The sequence below is a fragment of the Notothenia rossii genome, assembly GCF_949606895.1.
Source record: "Notothenia rossii genome assembly, chromosome: 4".
Taxonomy (NCBI): domain Eukaryota; kingdom Metazoa; phylum Chordata; class Actinopteri; order Perciformes; family Nototheniidae; genus Notothenia; species Notothenia rossii.
In genome coordinates, this window is record NC_136902.1 from 22,731,985 (window position 1) to 22,753,980 (window position 21,996).

General features: G+C 41.1%; 1 protein-coding gene across 7 annotated transcripts in view; it reads left to right on the forward strand.

Moving 5' to 3' along the window:
* Nucleotides 1–21,996, forward strand: part of rerea (arginine-glutamic acid dipeptide (RE) repeats a) — a 128,289-nt gene that overhangs the window by 92,378 nt on the left and 13,915 nt on the right. For 5 of the 7 annotated variants that reach the window (XM_079674489.1, XM_079674490.1, XM_079674491.1 and 2 more), the window contains 6 exons: nucleotides 975–1,079; nucleotides 6,396–6,444; nucleotides 7,293–7,417; nucleotides 8,308–8,407; nucleotides 9,404–9,502; nucleotides 18,889–18,969. In XM_079674489.1, coding sequence (XP_079530615.1) covers nucleotides 975–1,079; nucleotides 6,396–6,444; nucleotides 7,293–7,417; nucleotides 8,308–8,407; nucleotides 9,404–9,502; nucleotides 18,889–18,969 — 559 coding nt within the window. Of the gene's footprint in view, nucleotides 1–974; nucleotides 1,080–3,056; nucleotides 3,408–6,395; nucleotides 6,445–7,292; nucleotides 7,418–8,307; nucleotides 8,408–9,403; nucleotides 9,503–18,072; nucleotides 18,133–18,888; nucleotides 18,970–21,996 lie in introns of those variants that run through there. The other 2 variants (XM_079674493.1, XM_079674494.1) reach the window with 2 other exon arrangements.

Here is a 21,996-nt window from a genome sequence, read left to right on the forward strand (position 1 = left end):
AATTAAAAAATGATATACTAACCTCTGGTGCTGGGACTAGGTGCTGTAGAAGTAGCCCATATGTGTAAAGATGCAAAGCCTGAAATGAGAAACATGCCTCAGGCTGTCTTCTATTAAAACACTGATTGAAATGACTGTGCATCAACTCCTATATACACACACCTGTCAGAACATGAGCCTGTCTGGTGAAACTGATGGCACTGCTGTGTGTCAGGAGAGAGGAACACAGGCTTCATCGTTTCCTTGGTCTGAAATCAGATATTCTGTGTTCCTGCCTCTACATCCATTCTTGTCTGACCACCTCTCGCACTTCCCCTTTTCTTTAACCGAAACCATGTGTGAGCCGCACAGCAGTGGGCAGTCAGAAACATGTCTCTTAGAAACCACTGATTTCAGGGCAAATTAGCTGCAACTTCTCCCTCTTTGATTTGACTTATTTTCCAGGCTTTAGATAAACGGGAGGGAATTCCAGTGGGATGCTGTAATGCCGCAGCTTTGTGAACACTGCTCTTCTTAGCGCCCTTTAATCTTTTCAGGGAGAGGAAGATACTTTTTCTCTGCAAGGTCTGCAGCACCATATGCCTGTGATATCTGTTATGTAGATAGAGCCAGACACCAGTGTGCTGGAAACAGGAAATGGTATCAAGATGTGCTCAGAGCCGTCCTCCCGGCAGTGGGGGAATGTGTTGGAAGGAGCACAGGTTGAATTCCTGTCCCGACCCGTGCAGTGTTTGTCTCCCACACCTCATCTGCAGGACTGGCATGTTCAGCTGGTGTTTATGGGTTCAGTAGCCAGAGCCTGGTGTCTCACAGAAAAGTCAGCAGCCACTGACAGACAGGCACTACATACCTGCTGCTGCTGTATTTGTCACTTCCAATAGATGAACAGCCCAAGAGCTTTGAATTAGAACTGCTGGGGTATCACTTTTACATGCTAGTGTTTTTTCTAATAAAGCCTTTCTTCTGTTTCACAGGGGGAAATGCAACATTTCGCATTTCTCCGACATTTTTGCTGCCAGGGAGTTCAAAGCCCGCATCGACTCCTTTTTCTATATCCTCGGATATAACCCAGAGACCAGGTAAGGAGCTTTCTGTTCACTCAAGTCAACTGATAGAGACCCTTCTTATTCCCTAGCAGGCCAAACATGCAAGGTCCACTCTCAGCAACTATCATATCATTTCCATAAAATAAGGCTGCAACCAACAATTTCTTTCTTGATTTAACCTTATAAGATGTCAGTAAAAAGTGATGAAGGCAATCACAATTTCTCAAGACAAGATAATTTCTTCAAAATAATAAAAAAATATATATTTGTAACATTCCAAAGCCCCAAAATATTATCTATCCCATATAAAGAGAATAGCAGCTCACAAGTCAGAAGCCTTAACTAATAGTATAGTAATGTGAAGCATTATTACACTGTATTAAACAATGATTACATTAACCAGTTTTTCTAAACAATTATCAAAGATATTATTAACATCCTGTTTGTTTGATTGATCGCATTATCGTTTTAGCTAGGAAGTCAAAGTTAATGGGTGGGTTCAATTTAATAGAAACTATAGCCATTAGTTACAGCTGAGCAGTTTACCGATGTAAGATTATATGAGACAAGATGGGTATTTATGGAGTGATATCACAACGTTACCCTACAATAAATACCATATAGGTAGATTCAGAGTGATCATAGATATCAATTAATGAGTCAAATTTATTAGGATATTTGCTTTTTTAAGTATCACTCAGCACATTTCAGAAAGGGAGATTAACAATGTACATTTTGTCATTTTCATTACGGATGTGCTTTCTTCTTTTTTGGCTTTGGTTGCACAGTGTTATGTGTAATGATGCTTTCTGCTCATTACTGCTGTCAATGTTATCAGTGCACAAAGGATGGTTCTAATGTGGTTTCATTTTGGGAAATGAGCCGGGCAAAACCCTGTGGCTTTATAATTGTGGGTGCGTTTGTGGATTTTTGTCAAATTAGATGTCAAGTTTAATCACTGATCTTTTTTGTTAATGTTAAGATAAAACATTTAAAAATCCACGAAAAGCTCATCAGGCAGTCCCTTGTTTGATTAGGATGACCTGCCTTTTTCACACAAGACATTTTGACACCTCACAGTATGAAAAGCACATAAAGAAAAAATACAATTAATATTGATTACATTTTGCCTATCCGCTTAAGTTTAGGATCCGTGTTTTGTGGATGCTGGCTGGCTCAGTGTTGAATTACAATGGGAAAAGTGATATCATTAATGTTATTAGTAAATCCAGTTCTTCATCTGTTATGGAAAGTCAAAATGTCTGCTGTGAAAAACCACTGGCGCTTATATTAAAACACTACCTTTGTTTCATCATATCTAGTGGCATTGTTGATTATTGGTCATTTTGGTAATTGTTATCATAGTTCAATTCATAGTAATACAGTAGTTTTGGGTTATCAGTGCAATTTAATATGATTGTATTACTGGAGTTAGTTTGATACTGTATGATATCTTGTGTATTTAATTACATTCTTTGTTACACTGATAATAACAACATCTCCACACAGTTGAAATTCAGTTTATTACGATCACTGTGAGCTGGGGTCCACAAAACTGTGGACAATGCACTTATGTACTTGCATAATAACCATACATTGCAGAAAATAGAGGGGAAGATTACAAATCAAGACAGACAAGACAAGCTCATTAATATGTGTAATGCTAGAAGAGAAATACATGAGAATAAATATTTTGGCATACGTTTTTTACAGCTTTATTTAAATAATTAATATTTAATAACATCTATTCCCAATAGAAACAATGTAAATTTCGAAGGGTTTACTAAACATCATACATGGAGGAGTTTATATTGGTGCTCAGGCTAAATTGGTGATTGTTATTATCCACTGGTGGTGTTTGGTGTCTCACGTGTTGCAATGACGGCTGTCCCTGTTATTGGCACTGAGGGTTGCCTGTTGGGAACCCCCTCCTTCAGGGGCCCTGCTCAGTCTCCCCCTCCCTCCCCCTCTCCCCCTCTCCTCCTCGCTTGGTATTCTGAGCGGGTTGTCTGCAGCCTTGCAATTTCACTCTTGTTTATTATGTCGCAGGCATACGCGGAGAGATGAATTCCGTATCCTGCATGCGTGTCTGTCTGCCTGTGTGAGTGTGTGTCTGTGCGCGTGTGTGCTGTGTGAGGTCGCAGCACATGCTCAGTTGTGTCTATAGAGGAGCTCGCGACGCTGAGGTCACAGCACAAACTCAGTGAATACCTCTCCGGAGCGAATGCGTGCTTCTCCATTTTGAGCACCTAGAAATAGGTGGGAGAGGGGAGTTAAATCCAACGAGCATTATACACACAGTGTCACCACCCAACCTTAGGGCTCGATGTCAGAAATGGACGATTTGTTCAGTCCCCGGAGGTAGGTTTTCGATTATATTCTCGTGCTTTCTCTTGCCGTTATTACTCGCTGCGTGAGTGTTGTCTCATTTTCACGAGTCTCGTGTCCAACGGCATGATGTTTCCGAGTTTTCCACATCGTTGTCATTGTGATAACCGACTGTTTTTGTGTCGGGGAGCAAGCTAGCGAGTGTGTACGTTGTGTCAGTAGCAGGAACATTGAATGCTTTTGAACATGCAGGCTGTCATCGCAGAGCACAGTTGCGTTTGCGCTGCAATAATAGACATGCCGCTGCATCACACCTCTATTAATACGTTACTATCAGAGTACAGTTACATGCATATTGTGTACGATGCATCCACCATTACGAGGCTGATATATATGCAGCCAGTCTGCTTATATGACGGTGATACACCCGGAGATGCTAACCTTACCCTGGCTCCATTTTGCAGCTCCTGTTTACAATCGGGACGACATGGCGCATGCTGCTCTGCACACAAAGCTCTGCCGGCGGCTTAGCTGTGATGTGAGCACGCTGCCCGCCATGGTAGTTAAATACCATCAAGTTGGGTCTGTTTTGCTGTGCTGCAATTATGTCAGTGTGCCACAGACTCGCGCCGTGATTGGCTGAAATTGATAGAGGGGGGCGGGGCCATCCTTGATTACATACACACAGAAAGTTGACCAGACTGTCACGTTGTTGTTGTTGTTTGGGTTTAATAAGTAAGCCTGTAATTATTCGGCAAGACTGTGTCCTTATGCAGAATTAGATCTGACTTTGTTTTGTGTAACAACTGAGCATATTTTGTAATGTTTATTGTGCTAGGCAACAGGCTTTTTGCAGCTTATTGTAAGTAGAAAAGAAAACAACTCAAATAAGTCAGTATTAATACGTCTTAGATGATGCTCTATAAATAGTGACGAAATTAAAAGACTGGATTCTGTATCATTTCTTCTTCCATGTTTGATTGCTAAAAACTAAAACTATGATATTATATTATATTATTTTTGCTGCACATATAGCCTAATAATAATAATAGTAGTTGGTAAGTTTGCCTCATCTGTAGGCTGCTTCTGTTCAAGTATACCTGCAGTCTTTAAGCAAACTCCTGAGAGCTTCCTGCTTCGATACATCTGTATTCTGCCTCCTCTCTTAGGACCTGAGCAGCATTCCTTCTGAATGTAGGCCGTCTGGATTTGCCTGAGTAAAACATGGCTGTTCTTATTCTGGTGCACAGGTCCTCGTTTGTCATCCTTACAGTCTCCTGCCAACAGACTTGGCCGACTGCACATTGTCAGGAACACATTTGTAGAACATTTTCCTCTCAGCACAAACACAGATTCACATTCAGGTAGTCCGTAGACTACATGCAGGCATTCATTCGGTAAAACTGTTCAGCAGTGTAGATAAAAAGTATATAAAAAACAGGATTATGTATTCAAGTTCGTTCAAATGTAATCAATCCATACAAATAGTTAGTTATTAGTGGGCCTGCATCTGCAATTTATATCATATTGATATATTTCTCGATAAATCGTAAAGTTCTTTAGTCTATAAAAGGTTTAAAAATATAAATCAGTGTTTCCCAAAGCCCAAGATGACATACTTCTTTTTACCACAACTCAATGATATTTTGTTTACTGTCATAGAGGAGTAAATACATCAGAGGAAGTTTGATATGTAAACTTTTTGGTTTTATTAAACAGATGTATCAGTTATTAAAGTAATGCAAATTATTTGAATAGTATAAAACAAATCTATTTTTTTTCATAGCTCTGGATTTAAGTGTGTTAGTTCCTTGCTAGTGGCAATTAATAACAATTCCTAAATGTTCAGTTAAATAACGGCAGGAGAGATGCTGCTCAAAGTAAAGCACAAGTATTATTAAATATTTATAAAAACCTTCAATATAGAATCTAAAATGCTGATAAAAAATGAAACAGTCATATTTATCAGCCCTATTCATTGCTGCAATATCGCGCAGTCTGCCAAATTGCCTTACATTAAGTTAGCCTACCGGGAATGTTTATAACAAAATGAAATAAAGTATTTCGGCATGTTCTGGGGCAGCAGGCGTTCCTGGCAGGCCCGGGGTCATTTCCTGCAGGTTTCTTGTATTGGCCTTGTTGTGATATCATCAGTGCCAGTGTCTGTCAGCCATAGTTCATAAGAGTATATGGATTACTCCTCTAATCGCTCTCCCCTGTCTGTGAGCTCTGTTTAAGAAGGGAGAAGGGGAGTTGGGTCAGATCTGAACCTTCACTGTGTTTAGTGGTCTGAGGACTGTAAAGAGTCCAGAGGGCTGCGGCCTCTCAGGTTTCCTCCAGCTCTCCGTGATGGAGTGCGAGCTTCTCGGGGTGCAAATCACGCTGACAGATTCTGGGCCGCCCCGCACTTGGCTGCATGAAAATTGGCGCTGTTACCTAGGCAACAGAGGGAATGGCTTTTCAAAAGGAACATCTTGTCATTTTCTTTAATCCACTGCAGCTGGAGATTCTGAACACTATTATTAAATTGCAGTTGCTATGGCTACCAACATTTGTAGCAGCAGCCACTCGCCCTGCAGAGCCAGCTCCCCCCACCTCCACCTCCACCTCTTTTAAGGGGATTCTGTTTTATTGCTGCATCCACAATATCAGGCCTGTAAATTTGCTCGGCTCAGCTCGCTGTGCAGGAACGGTCGACTGGGAATATTCTCCTGAAATCTTTATTTGCTTTACAGAATAAAACACTATATGCTTTTCTCACATATCTGATATAATTCCACAGTAGGAGGTACAGCCCTTGTCCCCTCGCTCTGTATCTGATCCTGACCAGGTCATGAAATTTTCCTTTTTCTGACATTTTCTTGTGAAGTTTCAGTATCTAAGGATACCCAGTTGTGACTTTGTAGTTTGTGTTGTTTAGCTGATTCAACAGGCACAATGCAGCCAGACTTCTTTCAGCTAGCCTTGAAATGTTGCCAAGTAAATATTTAGTTTCAATCAGCTGTCTTTGTTTCTTCTCAGGCGACTAAACAGCACACAAGGGGAAATCCGAGTGGGACCCAGTCACCAAGTAAGTCACTGTACAGCACACATCAGCCAGCTGTTGACTCCAGAGATTTCTCTATTGTTGTTGAAGACAGCTTGCAGCAGCCTCTTTGCTGCAAAGTTGTCTTGGATTTGTGGATTTTATTACAAAACATTCAAAATTGTAATCCCTTAATTGCTATTTAGTCTGATTCATGGCATTGCTTATAATTTAAGATGTAGTAGTATTATAGTCTTGCCACTCAGCTTTACCAAAATGTATCTGCAAATGACTTGAAGATCCTGATAAATGCTGTTTTAGCAAGTTTGATTTTGTCTGAAATGCATCACATTTAAAACTTCTTATCTTAACATCAAAACAAAAATACAACATTAGTTTGATCAGATAATGATTCCAGTTTGTATGTAATACAATACAACACTTTAGTTAACCATGATGGAATCAAGATTCTTTAAAGCATACGCATTTAAATAGGAATTTGCCTTAAGTTTGCATTATAGCTTTTTACAGTAACATTTGCATCTGCCAGCCAAAGCTGTAGTTAAAATGTGGTGTAGCTTTCTGTAATAACTGTGTGTACTTATACAAACTTGCTTAAGTTTAAAACATATTTATGATAACTTGCCTCATTTAGGCAAGTTTTGTTCCATGTTTATAGCAAAAGGGAAAGTGATCTGAGTACTGCAGCTCTGTGTTGTGTTAGGATATTGATCACTCAATCATTGTGACTGTAACTTGTCCCCGCTGTCACCACCTCGCCTCTCTGTGAAAACTTGATGACAGGGAGTTGAAAGCTGATACTTTTTAAAAGCTAGTTTGCTATTTGTAGTGTGTCACCTTCTGTCCCTCTCCTTCTCCCTGGACATAATTAGGCAAAGCTCCCCGAGCTGCAGCCTTTCCCCTCTCCTGGGGGCCAGGCCGTGACCGAGAACGAGGAGCTGGTCTGGATGCCGGGGGTCAATGACTGTGATCTTCTCATGTACCTCAGAGCCGCAAGGTGAGCCATTCAGACAGAGGGGCTGCACAGGGCCAACCTGCTAATCCAAGGCAAATCATCAATAAAGTTCAAGATGGTTATTTTTAAAATATGAGATCCAAACTCTCCCTCACTGTATTGAAATAATAAGTAAATACAATACTTTCAAATATCAAAGAGTCAAGCACTGTGTAGGAATTACCATAATGATAACATACTTTGGGAAACAACTAGAGTACTCTTTTCACTACCGCAATAACAGGAAAACCTTCTCACAACATTTTTTGCACAATAGAACACATTTTTACATTTTTTTAAAGTTTGATAGTTACATGTTTACGGAAATTCATGCCTTTTCGGGTTGTAAAAAAAAAAGAAGCTAAAAAAACGAATTATTGTTTCAGTTCAGTTTCATTTGACTGCTTATTTTAGTTTAGGTTTATTATAATAACCCTGCTGGTGTGGAATGTTAGTGCTAATTATTAATGTTACACATCATCAGGTGTATCACGGGAATAAATCATGATAAAATCAAGATGTTGCATTGAAAGTTGTACTACATGTCAACAGGTTTCTATGTTAGCATTTAGTCAGGGGCCACAGTGTAATACATCACTGTGTCAGACAGTTGTTGAAGTTGAAATTCAATCAATATTATCCTGCCAATATTTATATCATATTTGTGTTCATGCTTACGAGTTTTGTAGAGACCCTTATTGTGTTAAATGTTTCTCTACCCTACACTGTGCATTATGATGTGCTTGATATCAACGCCTTGCTCAGTACAAATGTTAAAATGGTTTATAGTTGCTGGAACAAGCCAGCCATATCATGTACTTTTATAAGAACACAACTCTGCATTGACCTCAGTGCCCGTTGTCATGTTGACTTGATGTGTGTTGTGTCCACAGGAGCATGGCTGCCTTTGCAGGGATGTGTGACGGAGGCTCAACAGAAGACGGGTGTTTAGCAGCCTCTCGAGATGACACTACATTAAACGCACTTAACACTGTAAGTAGAAATGCAAAATATCACAAGTGCACATAATAAATAACAGTCAAATGTGGCTTCTGAATTACAGAAATTCCACCGTTGTGTTTTATCTATGATGCAGCACTGCAGTGAGGGGTATGATAAGACCCCAGAGCCTGTAGAGTAGCCCCCTGTAGCACACCCAGCTCAGAAGGTTTGCAATACATTAGACATAATGAGAGATTTGTCTTTCACATTGACAATGAATATGGAAGAATCAAGCACGAGAAAGAGATTAGATTCATCATAAACAGGGCATTTATATTCCGACTCTATAAACTAGAAAATTAACATAGCGGACAGGTCACTGTCTCTCGACCTTCATCTCTATTTGCAATTCCAATGAGTAATGCTTGTTTATTTTCCGAAGAAGGGCTCCAGCGCTGCATGTTTTAGCAAATTGAATGTGACACAGGGCTTAAAGCTACATGGCGATTGCCTTGGTCACTGCGGTGTTTATTTTCAGTCTGGTTCTTGGGTCTTTGCACAGCTTTTTCTCTTATCGCTCTAAGATCTCGCGTAAAATGTTAACCCATTCCCAGATATAAAATCAGCCCAATGAACTGTGTCGGTAAAGCTAAAATATTATCATCCAAAGCCTTTTATACATTTAATTTAATTATGTATCAGAATTACAAGCTGAGCTCTGTTAAGTGCCTCGTTAAACATGAATCTGTTGTCATCTTGAAATGTACTTATTCAAAATAGTTATCCCCCTAATAAATCTTATTTCATTTCATTTTACTGTACAATATTACATTTTACATTCTGTTGTTGTATATATCATATTCTATTTACGTGTATATAGACTTCTTGCACTATTTCTTTTTATTGTATTTTATTATACATGTTGCATCGTTGGAGGAGCTCGGGTCATAAGATGTTCATTACCATTTCTACACTGTAGCTTATGTGCATATGACATTAAAACCTTTGAAATTGACAATTGAAATATTTTGTTGTGATTATCCTCAGCTTCACGAGAGCAGCTACGATGCAGGAAAAGCTCTCCAACGCCTGGTGAAGAAGCCCGTACCCAAACTGATAGAGAAATGCTGGTCTGAGGATGAAGTGGTAAGAGAACCTCAGCTCTTAATATGGAAATGCATTAATATGGTGCTAGGCAACATAGAGTTATGGATATACTAAAGCAATGGAGTTTGTCTGATGTGGTATTAATTGCGTGGGTTCCTGCTGTCCGTCAGAGCTGTCTTTGCGTCTTTAGAGGGAGCTGTTGAGAGAGAGTTTAAACAGGCTGCCCTTGGCCCAGTCTCACTTGACATCAGTAAAAGCACTCGTTAGTTTCCAGCTCCTCTAAGGCCCAAGAGCAGCTGCATCCTGTTTATCAACCACAGAATAAATCTTGAGTGTGGAAGTCTGGAAAGGGGAAAAAAGATTGAGCGCTGGTAATGTTAGCCTCCATTTGAATTTAGATGTGAATTTCACCACAGCTGTTGAAGGGCTGAAATCAGAAAATGGCAGCCCTTCTCCCTGATCAGCACGTTGTGAAGCGGGTGGGAGGAAAGTGCTGGATAACACCATGTCAGAACGGCTGAGAGCTGCTGCTTTCAACTTGATGCTTTATGACACACTGCGCTACATGTTAGTACACACAATCCTTTTTAAAGATAACACTGCTGGCTGATCGGACTGAAGATCTTAGAAAACACAAGGCTGTGTTAGTGTTTCCTCCTCCTCTGTGTGAATTTCCACTTTGATATTGTTTGCTAATGCTGACGCTTGGCAGTCTTTTGTTGAGCTTTGAATCCAGCAGCTCAGATCCAGAGGAAGTGAAACGGTGTATTTATCTTGTAATTGAACTGGATGGGCACATTTGAATAAAGCCAGAGCTCACTGCAGGACCGCAGCGAATCACAACAAATTAACTATGGCATCCTTTTCTCGGCTAGTTATGAGTTTGCCTTTATTTATGCATACTCGCCGGCGCCGAGCTTAACTGCTGTGTGAAGATGATCAGAGTTCTGAGCGGCCATGTTGATGATGCTTTACTGCCACATCCACCACAGCAGGTCGACCACAGACCCCAGCCAAAGGAGCACAGGGGGGCTCAATAGTAGGAGCTGTTAGTCAATCCAGAAAATAAAGCGGTCACTTCAGTTATTCACTTATGGGTTTTAGAACTGTCCTATCCAGTGGGACATGTGTGCTGCACAAATTATATAAAAACAATGACACTATCTACATTACCTTAAACCAGGGGTGCCCACACTTTTTTGGCTGGTGAGCTACTTTTAAAATGACCAGTTCACCGAGGTCTACCAACCAAAAATAAAATCCCAAATTGCAAGGGTTGCTGAATAACACGTTTTATTTATACATGGGATAACTACAATAAGGCTGCAACAAACGACTAATTTGATAATCGATGAATTTATCGATTAATGAAACGATTAATGGACTATTCCGACTACTACTGCCTTACATTTCTCAAACGCTCTTATTTAGTCATCGACTTTTAGATTTAGCTTGAGGTTGTCTTAGGAATGTGGAAACTAACAATGAAGACAATAAAGATGAATACTTGATTCAAAAATACATATATTATTAAATTAACTTAACAAATTGTGAACACAATTAACATTGCTTTTTATTTGAATTAAATAAATAATATTTCACATCAAAAGAAACAACGTTTTAACAAATCTTATTAAATAATCTGATGACAGAACTGTAAACAGAATAGCTGAAACTTTAAACAAAAAAAAGTAACTCTGTTACCTCTAATCATTAACCCATGTTTGTATCATTGAGTTAACTCCGTGTGTTGCTGCTAGCATACATAACACCTGACGTGGAAAGTTACTCGTGGATGGACGGGGCTACAGAGCTACTAGAAAGACAGTCGAACCCTGTGCATTCCTCCGTCTGAATGTGGTGCACTTTTGCAACATGCTAAACACTCTTGGCAAGGAGCATTGTCCACCTCAAGACGGGTAACGTTTAACCACACCTTGGAGCGCTTCTCTCCGCCATCTCCTCCGTGTGTTGCTGCATGTAGCAGCCGCGTGTTTAAACTGCCCTGCCCCCTCGCACACAGACGGGGGAGAGAGAGATCTCTTCTGTATTGGAAAGGTCGAAAATACACCGAACATAGACGCATTTGTTTGTCTTTTTGCATGTTAGAAACGAGTTGGCGACACTAACGGCCCGTCCACACTACAGCTTCGACAGCTTCAAAAACGGTTTCCAACGCGTCTGCCCATTCACTTTGAATGGGGTGACGTCACGTTGCCTCGCTTTTCGCCGAACTGAATTGTGGGTAGCAGAGCGGAGCTTTCCTAGCGTTTCAGGCTGCAAAAGTTGAGCAATGTTCAACTTTTGAAGCTTCTGAAGCTTTCGGTGGAAGCGTCAGCCAATCAAATCATATGCCAGTACAAGCTCTAGCCAATCAAACCGCTGCTTGTGTGTCAGGGGCGGGAGATTCATGTGATTGGTTGTTGGTCGAGCTTCAGACACGCCCGCCGGCAAGCTTTTTTTGAAGCTGTAGTGTGGACGGGGCCGTAAGACTGCGAGATAATGTTTGTGTAGCAATAATACATCACCTTTCTCTTTCTCAACTCGCTACTCGGAGGGAAGTCGCTGTCATATGCATTGCGAACACTCCGATAATGCCTCTCCACGTTACCTTTCTTTGGCAGAGCGACGCTTGCTTTACAAATAAGGCAAATAACCTTTGAATGTGACATCACAAAAAAATATTCTTCCTCCCATTCTGTGTGGAAGTGTTATGTCTTTAGCTTTTTGCTCGGTCCCGCACTCATTTTGTTGTTTGTCTCTTTAACTTAATTTGAGTTTTCCCGGCACTTGACTGATTTTGTATCGCTTTGCATTTTGGGTTAACAGACTGGAAAGCGATAGGTCGCTTTTTCTGTCAATCAAGTAAACTCCTGAATTAAGTGGCAGGGAGGCCAAGGGAGGAGGGATCAAAACCTGTTTTCTCTATTTTAACGGAGCTGGATTTTTTTATTTTATGAATGACTCGCGGTCGACCGCGGTCGGCGTACTGGGCACCTCTGCATTAAACCTTTGATTTCTGACATGTACACAACAATAGTAACAATAGACATAGCATAGAACATGCAAATTAGCACATATATGTTTTTTACCATGTCCCGTGTCCCACTGAATAACTGAAAACCAAACCGCATTGGCCTAAACGTTCCAATGGTTTTCATACAGAATAATAATTATAACTCAGTTCTACCTTGTTTTTTTTATTTGCTCAATGAACTACATCTATTTTTTCCCTCCATCCCTACAGTTAAAATGCTATGTTCATATTATTGCAATATTATTTCACTCAATGACGATTGTATTATTGCCCAGCCCTGGGTCCTCAGCATGTTTAATTATTTCTGTTACTCGGGTCAAGGTGACTCCACCAACACTTCAAAGAGGGGCTTCATCTTGTTCAGACAGCATCATGTAACTGAAGTGGAGGAGCTGTTGTGTGTGTGAGAGTCCAGTACTCTGTGTTACCCATGTTCAGTGTCTGTGGGTGGAGGCTCAGCAGGCTGTTGGTGCTCCACCTGCCCCGCAGTGTCTCTGCCGGGGGGGCAGCAGCATGTCTCTGTCCGGCCAAGGACGAAACACACTTCCCTGTGATCCGATCACCAGTTGTGCCTTTTCAGCCCCGCAGCCTTGAGGGACAGGTGTAAATGCAGCACCAGCCCTGACACACTCTCAGAAACCAGCCCTGCTGCTCTTCATTTATTTATCCGCCCTTCCTCTTCCTCTCCATCCCTCTCATCCCCTCCAGGACGGGCTTCATTATTCCTGCCTGCATTCCTTCAGAGATGTGAATAAAAGTGACAGCGGGGGCTGCTGAAATGACAGCATCAACCTGTCTGCAGGGTCACTTATCACCCTCCCCCCTTTGACTTCTCTTGCCACCCCCCCCACACCACCATCATGTGCAGCTGCTGCCACAGAGCACATCATCCGAACCCTCATGTGAACTCTACCTCTAAATCATTTCATAATTTAAAAGGAAAATAACTCCGTTTTCAATTTCTAGCTGTTTCATTTTTTGTGGGAGTGACAGAGTGTTGAATGGGGGATTTTATTTAATTGTTATTGTCTTCTAGCAGGCACAGAGAATCATTTCAATTCAGTAAGATGTGCTGCTTTCACCAACAGATCGATCTTTCAATGTGAGATTATTATTACAACTTTCAGAAATTGAAAATCCATCACCTTGATGTGAGCAGCACTCTGTTTCATGCATCAGTGATGATTATAGATTACACCAAAGAACAATATCTCAATTGTTACAAAACTAATTAATATAAAACTGTAAATATTTCACCCAGATCATCTAGACTCCAACCTCCTTGTAGCTGTCGAGGCTAGAGCAGTGTTTGATTTAAGCACTACGAAAAAAAGAGAAAATGAAATGTGTTATTATATCAGATATCAGACATGGAGTAGTCCTCTGCTTTTTCTAAAGTCTAACAGAGAGATGCATTCCCACAACAACACTGTTTTAACAGAAACCAAATCAATGCTCACTGCCCACTCTCTTTCCATCCTTTTGATTTTGCAATTCTCTCAACGGCAAAAAATACTATTTTTAAACCGGGAACCAAAAGCACTTAAAGTGAAAAGCAACAAGTTGTTTATTAAAGTTGCAATTCAAGCAAGCTACATTTATTCATTATGTATTCTATAGGTATAGTTAAATATGTTATATTATTATATACAGCTGCTGTGATAGACCTAAATACCTACTGCTGTTTCCACTGCCTAGATCTTCTTTATTTATTTGTATATTTAAGTCTTTTTTTTTTTTAAATATGCAAAGTCTCCCATGTCCACCTCTTTACCACACAAGCCTTCCTTTATCATCTCAAATATTATTTTTAAGTTCAGTAAGTTGATGAACTGTGGTTGAATAAAACATTTATTAAAAAAAACAAAATATGACCTCAAATGCATTTAAATATAACCTATAAACTTGTACAATATTAAAAAATGATATCTAATATTCGATGCAAATATTAAACCTTAAATTCTCACCTAGCCTCAGGTTCTTTTGTCTGATGTTCAACCTATAGATCTTAAGATATTATTTCCCTTAAACTCAAAGTATCATATGGCTTGATTATTCTCTATCGCTTGTTTATTATTTAGAAACAGTCTGAGTGTCTCAATAAATCTCCCCCCCCCATCTCCTCTCCCGTCTCAATAAGTCTGAATAAATAAACCTTTAGTATTACATCTTCTGTACCTGCAGACTTGGCCAAGGTCATTGAAGGATTCCTTCTCTCTTTACATGAAGCTGCTGTCAGCCCTGATTGTAAATAAGTGGTGCTAATAATGCATCGGCCAACAGGAGGTGCCATATAAACAACGGGCAGCAGCAGCAGCAGCCTCCTCCTCGCTGTGTGTCGCCATGTCAGAGACGGAGGGGCTGATCTATGACTGCTGCGAGGCGGCAGGTCTATTCCTCCGCAAGCTGCACCGTGCCACGGCTTATCTCCGCCTGCGTCTTTAGCTGATGGATGACTGAAGCGGGCTGCCGGCAGCACAGAGGCAGGAGGGGAGGGAGGAAGACGAGGGGAAGGCAGAGAGAGTAGCGGCCCCCCAGTGGCTGAACACAAGCCTACAGACCAGAAAACACACCGCACAACCGAAAACACCACAGGCAGATAAAACACAACATGCCGCCCCCCATCCCCTGCTGCAGGCTGTGGATTATTTAAAAGTTATATGAGCAGCTTTACTTGGCTGTTTCTCGTCTGCCGAGGGAGCGTTGTCTGCTGCATCAAAGATGTATTGTGAACAGTGCATTTTATTACCCTTATGGTGCAGTGCCAGCAATGCTTTTTAGGGTTGTTTAGTAACTAAATAGCAGGCAGGATGGGTGTGTGCTGGAATTTCCTGTCACCTCTTATGAGCGAAGGAAAGCAGAGGACGTTACTCTGCCTGCCTTAAACCGGCAATATGTCTTCAAGTTTGGTATTTGGTAAATATAAAAACAGGATTTGTTTGTCGGTAAAAGCATTTTTAATCAAAACTTATAACTCTTGAAACATATAAAAACATTTTCTAAACCTAGGTCTTTGTTTTTATTTACAGTGTCAGTGCAAAGAGGATGTGGGTAGTCTTGAGTCATTGCGGTCTTCTCTCTCTTCTTAAAGCATATTGTGATATCCTGTCGGCACACCGTGGCTAATCTTTTCACTATCTGATATGTTATAACAGACGGCAGTGTGATTTTCGTTGCTTTTGGCTAGTTGACTGATTGTCCTCCACCCTCGGGGGTTTACACACTGCAGGCTTTAAAAAAGGTCAGCTTTTAACAACAAGTCAAGTATAATAGCTCCATATTGGGTGAAAGTGGCTTTGTTTGCCGTTGGCTGGCTTGTGTCTGTGTTTTCATTGAATGACATTTAGAAAGGAATTATGTTCCATGTCTTAGCCTGCGCCCTGTTGGTCGTCATGATACCATCTTAGCGCGTTTGTCTGCTTTATCTTAACCAGTTTTACAACTCCCAACAAACAACTCTGGAGCAGGAAGTTCTCACACACAACAATGGCCTATTGAATCATTTTTTTTCTGGACCTCCTCCTCCTTTTATATGTCTCCTCTCCTGCCTCACAATAGTGCTCTGTTAGTCTCCGAGGGGAAACTTGGGGCGGGTGAAAAGCGCCAGCTCCCTGGAACACACTCGCAGAGAGAAGCCTGTTGTTTTTGCTCAGCGGATGGCCATTTGGTAGCGCTTCCACCCAGCCCCCCCCCCCCTTCCTCATCCTATCGTTACTTCTCTCTCTTTCCCCGGCCCTCTCAGCCCCTCCTCTGCCGCTGTGTTTCCTAGCAACGCAGGGCTGGAGCAATAGGAGCAGGGGCAGAGCGATTCAGGGAGCAGATTGGCGGATGATTTATTAGCTGGGCTGTAGAGCAGTGAGCCCAGGCAGCTGAAATGGAGCCTTAAACTGGAGCCGACGTGTGGAGAGGGGAGGGGGGAGCCAGCGAGAGAAAGAAAACAGAAGAGAGGGGGGAGGAGAGAGGGATCATGCACACAGCTTCTCTATGGAGACAGACGCACAGGCTGTGTAAATAGTACAGTCAGGGAACATAATTAAGGGGACATAATTAGGACAGACACACAGGCTGTATGGGCAGGTCTAATCATTGACTAGTGCTGCCGTCACTGCAAGGAAAAAAATCTCAATAACAACTCCTCTCCAGTTGTAGTGCTTTGGTGATGAAACCTAACTCAATCCTGTCAGCAAAATCCCCGTCCGTCTTAAAAAAATAAGCTACCTCTGAAAATACTCATCTCGAATTCTTTCTCTCTTTCTTAAAAAACTACATTTTATAAAACGGTCATTATCTACGCACTTAGATTCAACTTCATGACTTGTGACACTTGTATTGGCTGGAAAAGGGAGCTCATTTCTTCAAGCAAATGTTTACTTAATTTTGTCATCGCCTGTCAAAGTAGTAATGTAGATCCTCTGAATCTCTGTGGAAGTTTGACTGACAGTCCAAACGGTAATCTCCTCCTCACCCCTTTGAGTGGTCGGATATGGGTGTCTGATGTTTTCGGGGGAGCACTTGTGTTGGAGACGGCTCCATCTACTGGCTAATCAACTGCTACACCTTCAGTCTGATTAATTCAAATGAACTGCTGTCTCATGTAATGAGGACCGGCTTCTTCTATTCAGCTGTCAGCTGTTAAACGTCTAGATTTCATTCAGGCCTGTCATTTAGGATTATTTAGTCTGGTTTAACTCGGACTACCTTTTATATTTTGTCCCTCACCATAAGGCAGTTAAACTTTAAAACGTGAGACTATTGACATTGTTTGTGTAATTGAGATAAACACAGTCATTCCTTCCTGTTGTTTATATAGGTCTGTTTTTCTCGCCTGTAATTACCCCTCCTAAAAAGACACTTGTGTTTAGCTGCTGGCTGTGTTACTTCTGTAAATTTAGCCTTTTGTTCCCCATCAAAATCTGGGTATGTAAACTGTGGTTACATAACGCACTGTTTATGGCATGGAAAATCTCCTGTCCTTCAGGACACACTCTGTGTCTGGTTTTCCTTCTCACTTGTCTCTTTCCACCATGTCCGAGACCTTTCTCCACACAAATAGTATCAGCCTGCCTCCCCTCTCCGGCTGGCAGCTAGTAGAGTTTGTGCCTCTGTGTGCGTGCTTACCCAAAGCTCTGAATGCATTTAAAGGAGTGCTGTGCTTTCTGTTCTAATGAAGTGGGCAGCTTTGGTGTAGCCTTTGTAACAAACATGGGCCTGGTGTTCCTGTGTGGGGGAGAGACATAAAGCCTGCTCATGCGGTGTTAGAGGATCAAGAAGAGGCTGAAATGAGCGCTGTGCTCGGCACAAACATGAAGCACAGGAATCCACTCCATGTTTTCCAGCCTGCTGCAAACCAGAGGCTCTCTTGCAGAAAGATCACATGTAAAGCCTTCCCCTTTGTAGTGGAAGAGCAGAGAGTGACAAGCTATTTCTTGCTTGTAAAAGAAAAGCAGGAAAAAAGCGATTTAACGTCAGAGACATTGTGGATTTTCTCCCTAATTCTTCCTATATCTGTGGCTGGACGTAGAGGTTTGTGCCCTGCTCCTTGAGGACTTTGATCTGCTTTTTGCTGGAGTTACTTGGTGGAAACGGTTGGCTGAGATCACTGAGAGACGGGGCTCGCCTCTGGAACAAGAAAGTAAATCTGTTGGTTGTCTGCTTCGCTGGTTATGAATGTTTTCAGCCTCCGCTATTCATGGCTTGCGGTCTGTGGCTCTTAAAGGAGAAGAAATACATTTAGGTAGTTCAGCTTTTTGCTATTTATCCATTGGTGATGTTGTTTTTGTGCTCAGTGAGCTGAGGTGGTATGTTCACATTGCCTTTTCCTGTGAGATTAAATCTGATGTTATAAAGTAGCAATTTCTGTCATCATGCCTTTCCTTTTACTCATGTAAGGGTATATTTGTTGATTTTCATTTTTGACATGTTTCCTGTGCTTTTTAAATTGCCAAAAAATACAGACGTAAATAGAAAGTGTCTAGCATGCACAGTGAGGCATCTACATGCTTTTAAACTCAAGTTTAGGCTCTGACTTCAACTTTGAATTTGTACTAACAACACATTCAACATGTATCCTGGCATGTATGTTTTTATATTAGATTACATTTTCTTCAACAGTTTTCTCTCTCTAAATGAAAAGATGGGCTTAATCTCAGCGTCGCACTCTGCTTTACTTGTCATTTCCTCTCTCGTTTTGCTCTGACATGGCTGTGTTTTCTCCAGAGCTTCAACGGCGACAGAGATTTCTAGACACACATCAAACCTCAGACTAGCAAAAGGAAAACAATGTTTTTTTTGGTGTCAGCCTCTAACTTAATGTGGTTGCAGTTTAGCTGACTTCACGGTTACTAACTGGTCTCTTTTTTCCTCCCTCTTCCTCTGTGAAAAATTGCAGAAGCGCTTCATTAAAGGGTTGAGACAGTTCGGCAAAAACTTCTTCAGGATCCGGAAAGAGCTGCTGCCCAACAAAGAAACGGTAAGACCTTTACATTTTGTCTATACTGTGGAACTTTTTCACTGTGTGTTTCATTTGTTTTATACCCACTAAACGTACAAGCTACATGTGGTTTGCTCGTAACTAATGGAAGACGCAGGCAGTAAAAATGTTTTAGTGATCATTTGAGCTGTCTTCTAACCAAAGGCCTTATTGATAAGAAGTTCTTCCAGCCAACAACTGAGCTGCATCATTGTCAGATCTAGGCTTAATGCTGTATGTGAAAAAAGAAAAAATGGTGTTATACCTAAAAGGAGAAAAGGCTTAATTTTCCTTACAGATGCCACTGAAACTACACGCTGAACATTCATTAGCACCCTCTGTTAGCAAGTAGTAAACAAGCTGTGTTAAAGCAGATCTCAGACCTGCTCTATCTCATGATTGTAAGTGTTTCAGCATCACTTAAGACTTTTGGAGTAGTTAACTCTAAGGTGTAGCATAATGGCTCTCACAAGGAATCAAAAGCAGGTTAGTATTGGAGCCTTTTGAAGTGAATAACAGTAACAACTTATCTAATAGTTGTGCTGAAAACCTTTGTATTTTGTATGTCAAAGTGGCAACTTGAAGATCAATTATAGAAACAGAAGACACATGCCTTTCTTTATACAATCCAACTTCCCTCACTCCAAAAGTCATTGTAGTTAAAGACCTGAAAATTAAAACTCGTACCACTAATGTAGCATTGAGCACCTTCTGCTGTGAACACAGATTATTGTGTGCTTAACTATCTGAAAGGGTACATTATGATCTGTGTTGAGCATTATACTTCTTATTTCCTGCTAGTTTTAAGAACACTGACAAACATTTAGTTAAAGAAGACAGTGATTCAATATCTGCTGTGCTATGAGGAACTGTTTGTTGTTCATGTACACGGGGAGAAGGACGTCAGTTTCACTCCTCTGTGTGTGAGTGTGCGTGCGTCAATGTGTTAATCATTACTGAACTGTGACTTGTTTCATGGGACAAGTGGGTCAAATCCAGGACTAGCAATTATAAACAACAGCCAGGCTTTTAAAATGTGATAATCGTGTTGGAAACAAAAACATAGCAACCACCCAGACTGTGTTGTTGCTATTCAAACGGTCTTGCAGCGTTTCAATAGCATCTCTTTCTCGTTATATCTGCATAAGGAAAACTGTAAGTGAGGTGTTTGGTTTTGATCTCGACTACTAAGGAAACATGCTGTATATGTTTCATGTTCTGCAGAGTCCTCCACACTTTTGACTAAGCTGTTAAATTATTCCTAGCATGTTGATTCATAAAGCAATGCAGACCTTGCTGTTTTCTGTCGTGCTGCTCCTGCTGGAAGTGCACCCATACAGCGCTGACACACACATCAAAGGAAAATCAGAGGTGTTTGTCATACTTCATGTCCTTGTCTGCTGGAAGCTGAGGATATGTCGGCCCTGCTCCTCAAGCACCCCCTACATTTCATGTAATATTTGTACTCAAAAATTCTTTACTGTCACCTCCTTTGTGCTACATGCTTTATTCCTCAAAGCCAATTTGAACCTCTTGAATAAGAGATTAAAGTGTACGAACACAGTTTCCTCAAAGACGTTTCTTCAATTATTCTTGCTGGTTTTGAAATATACGACTAGTCCAGTTGATTGGCTATAAAGGAGGTATTAATGTAATTCTACCTGGAGGGGGAGTCTGCTTGGCAGGAGAGGTAATAGACCTCCTCCAGGATCACGGCCTGCCACCACCACAGAGAAGAGAGAGATTAATTTTCCCCCAACAAATGGAAAATAAACTGCCCTTTAAACATATGAAAAGAGGAGAAATGGACTGGGAGAGCATGGGGAAGGTAGCAGCGACCGGAGGAGAAGGGGGGAAGTGGGGCGTTAGCTCAATGAAGACACTGAAAAGCCTGGTTTAAAGTTGATTTTATTAATGTGACAACAAAATAAACTGTTTCTTTATGATTAAACTTACTTTTGTGCTATCGTACTGATCTGACCGAGTGCCAGTCAATACCCCGAGGAAAGCTCTATTTATTTTTCACCTTCTCAATCCAAAATCCTATCTGTGAAACATGAGCACAACAAGCTATTTTAGGTCCTGAGATTTTCCCATTATCTCCAGTCACAGGCACGCATTTCTGTCATTCCACTGGCATGCCAAGCCTTCAAAACAGAAGCTGTAGCTGCAGAAAAATAATAACAATAAAAATGTTCCTTCCTTAAGTCGTACACAAACCACTGTCGTTGAGCAACAGCGCAAAGCATAAAACCCTCTGTGCTGATATCCAGAGGTCCGGTACTGTGTGTCTGCCCCTTATTTTCCTACCACTGCCCCCAATAGCCGCGCTGCCCCTGAAGTGCCAGCGCGCCTGAAACACCCGGTGCCAAGGGTAAGCACCCTTGCGCTGTGTAAACACACCGGGCCTGACTAGCACTCAGGAATGCTTTATATAAAGTCACATAAAGGCCCAGAGGGGGGAGTGGGTGTGTCGTCTGACCGTCTGCTACTCGCTTTGCTGCCACCATTTCCTTCAGAGAGGACGTCATGCAACATGAGCTTCCAGTGTTTAAACAACTAGATGTGCTGAAATGGCAGATCCGATTGCTCCACTCCTGATATTTTCACTGAGGAGGTTTTCGGGGATAGCAACACATGGTATTTGCAGAAAACATTTGTATCAGTTTCAGCTCCTTCTGATACATCTAAACAGAAGAGTTGATATTTGAAAAAAGAGTTACAAAGTTTTGGCTTTTCAACTGTCAATAGGCCCAAACTTTTTCATTGGTGGAAAATGTTCCCAAGTTAAATGTTAAGAAATGAATGTTGAATAAGAATTGTATAAACTTTTTTGTTTGTATTCATTTGTAAAAAAAATTATAATTTTAGGGACAAGGCTTTTCTCAGTGTCAATATGGATCACTGATTAAAAGAAACCTCAAAAGTCAACTCATGTCTAAAAATGTATTCATTACAGCTAGTGTTCTGTGAGAAGTGTTACAAGCTACATGAAACACGTACAAGCAATTTATTTACTTTATGTTC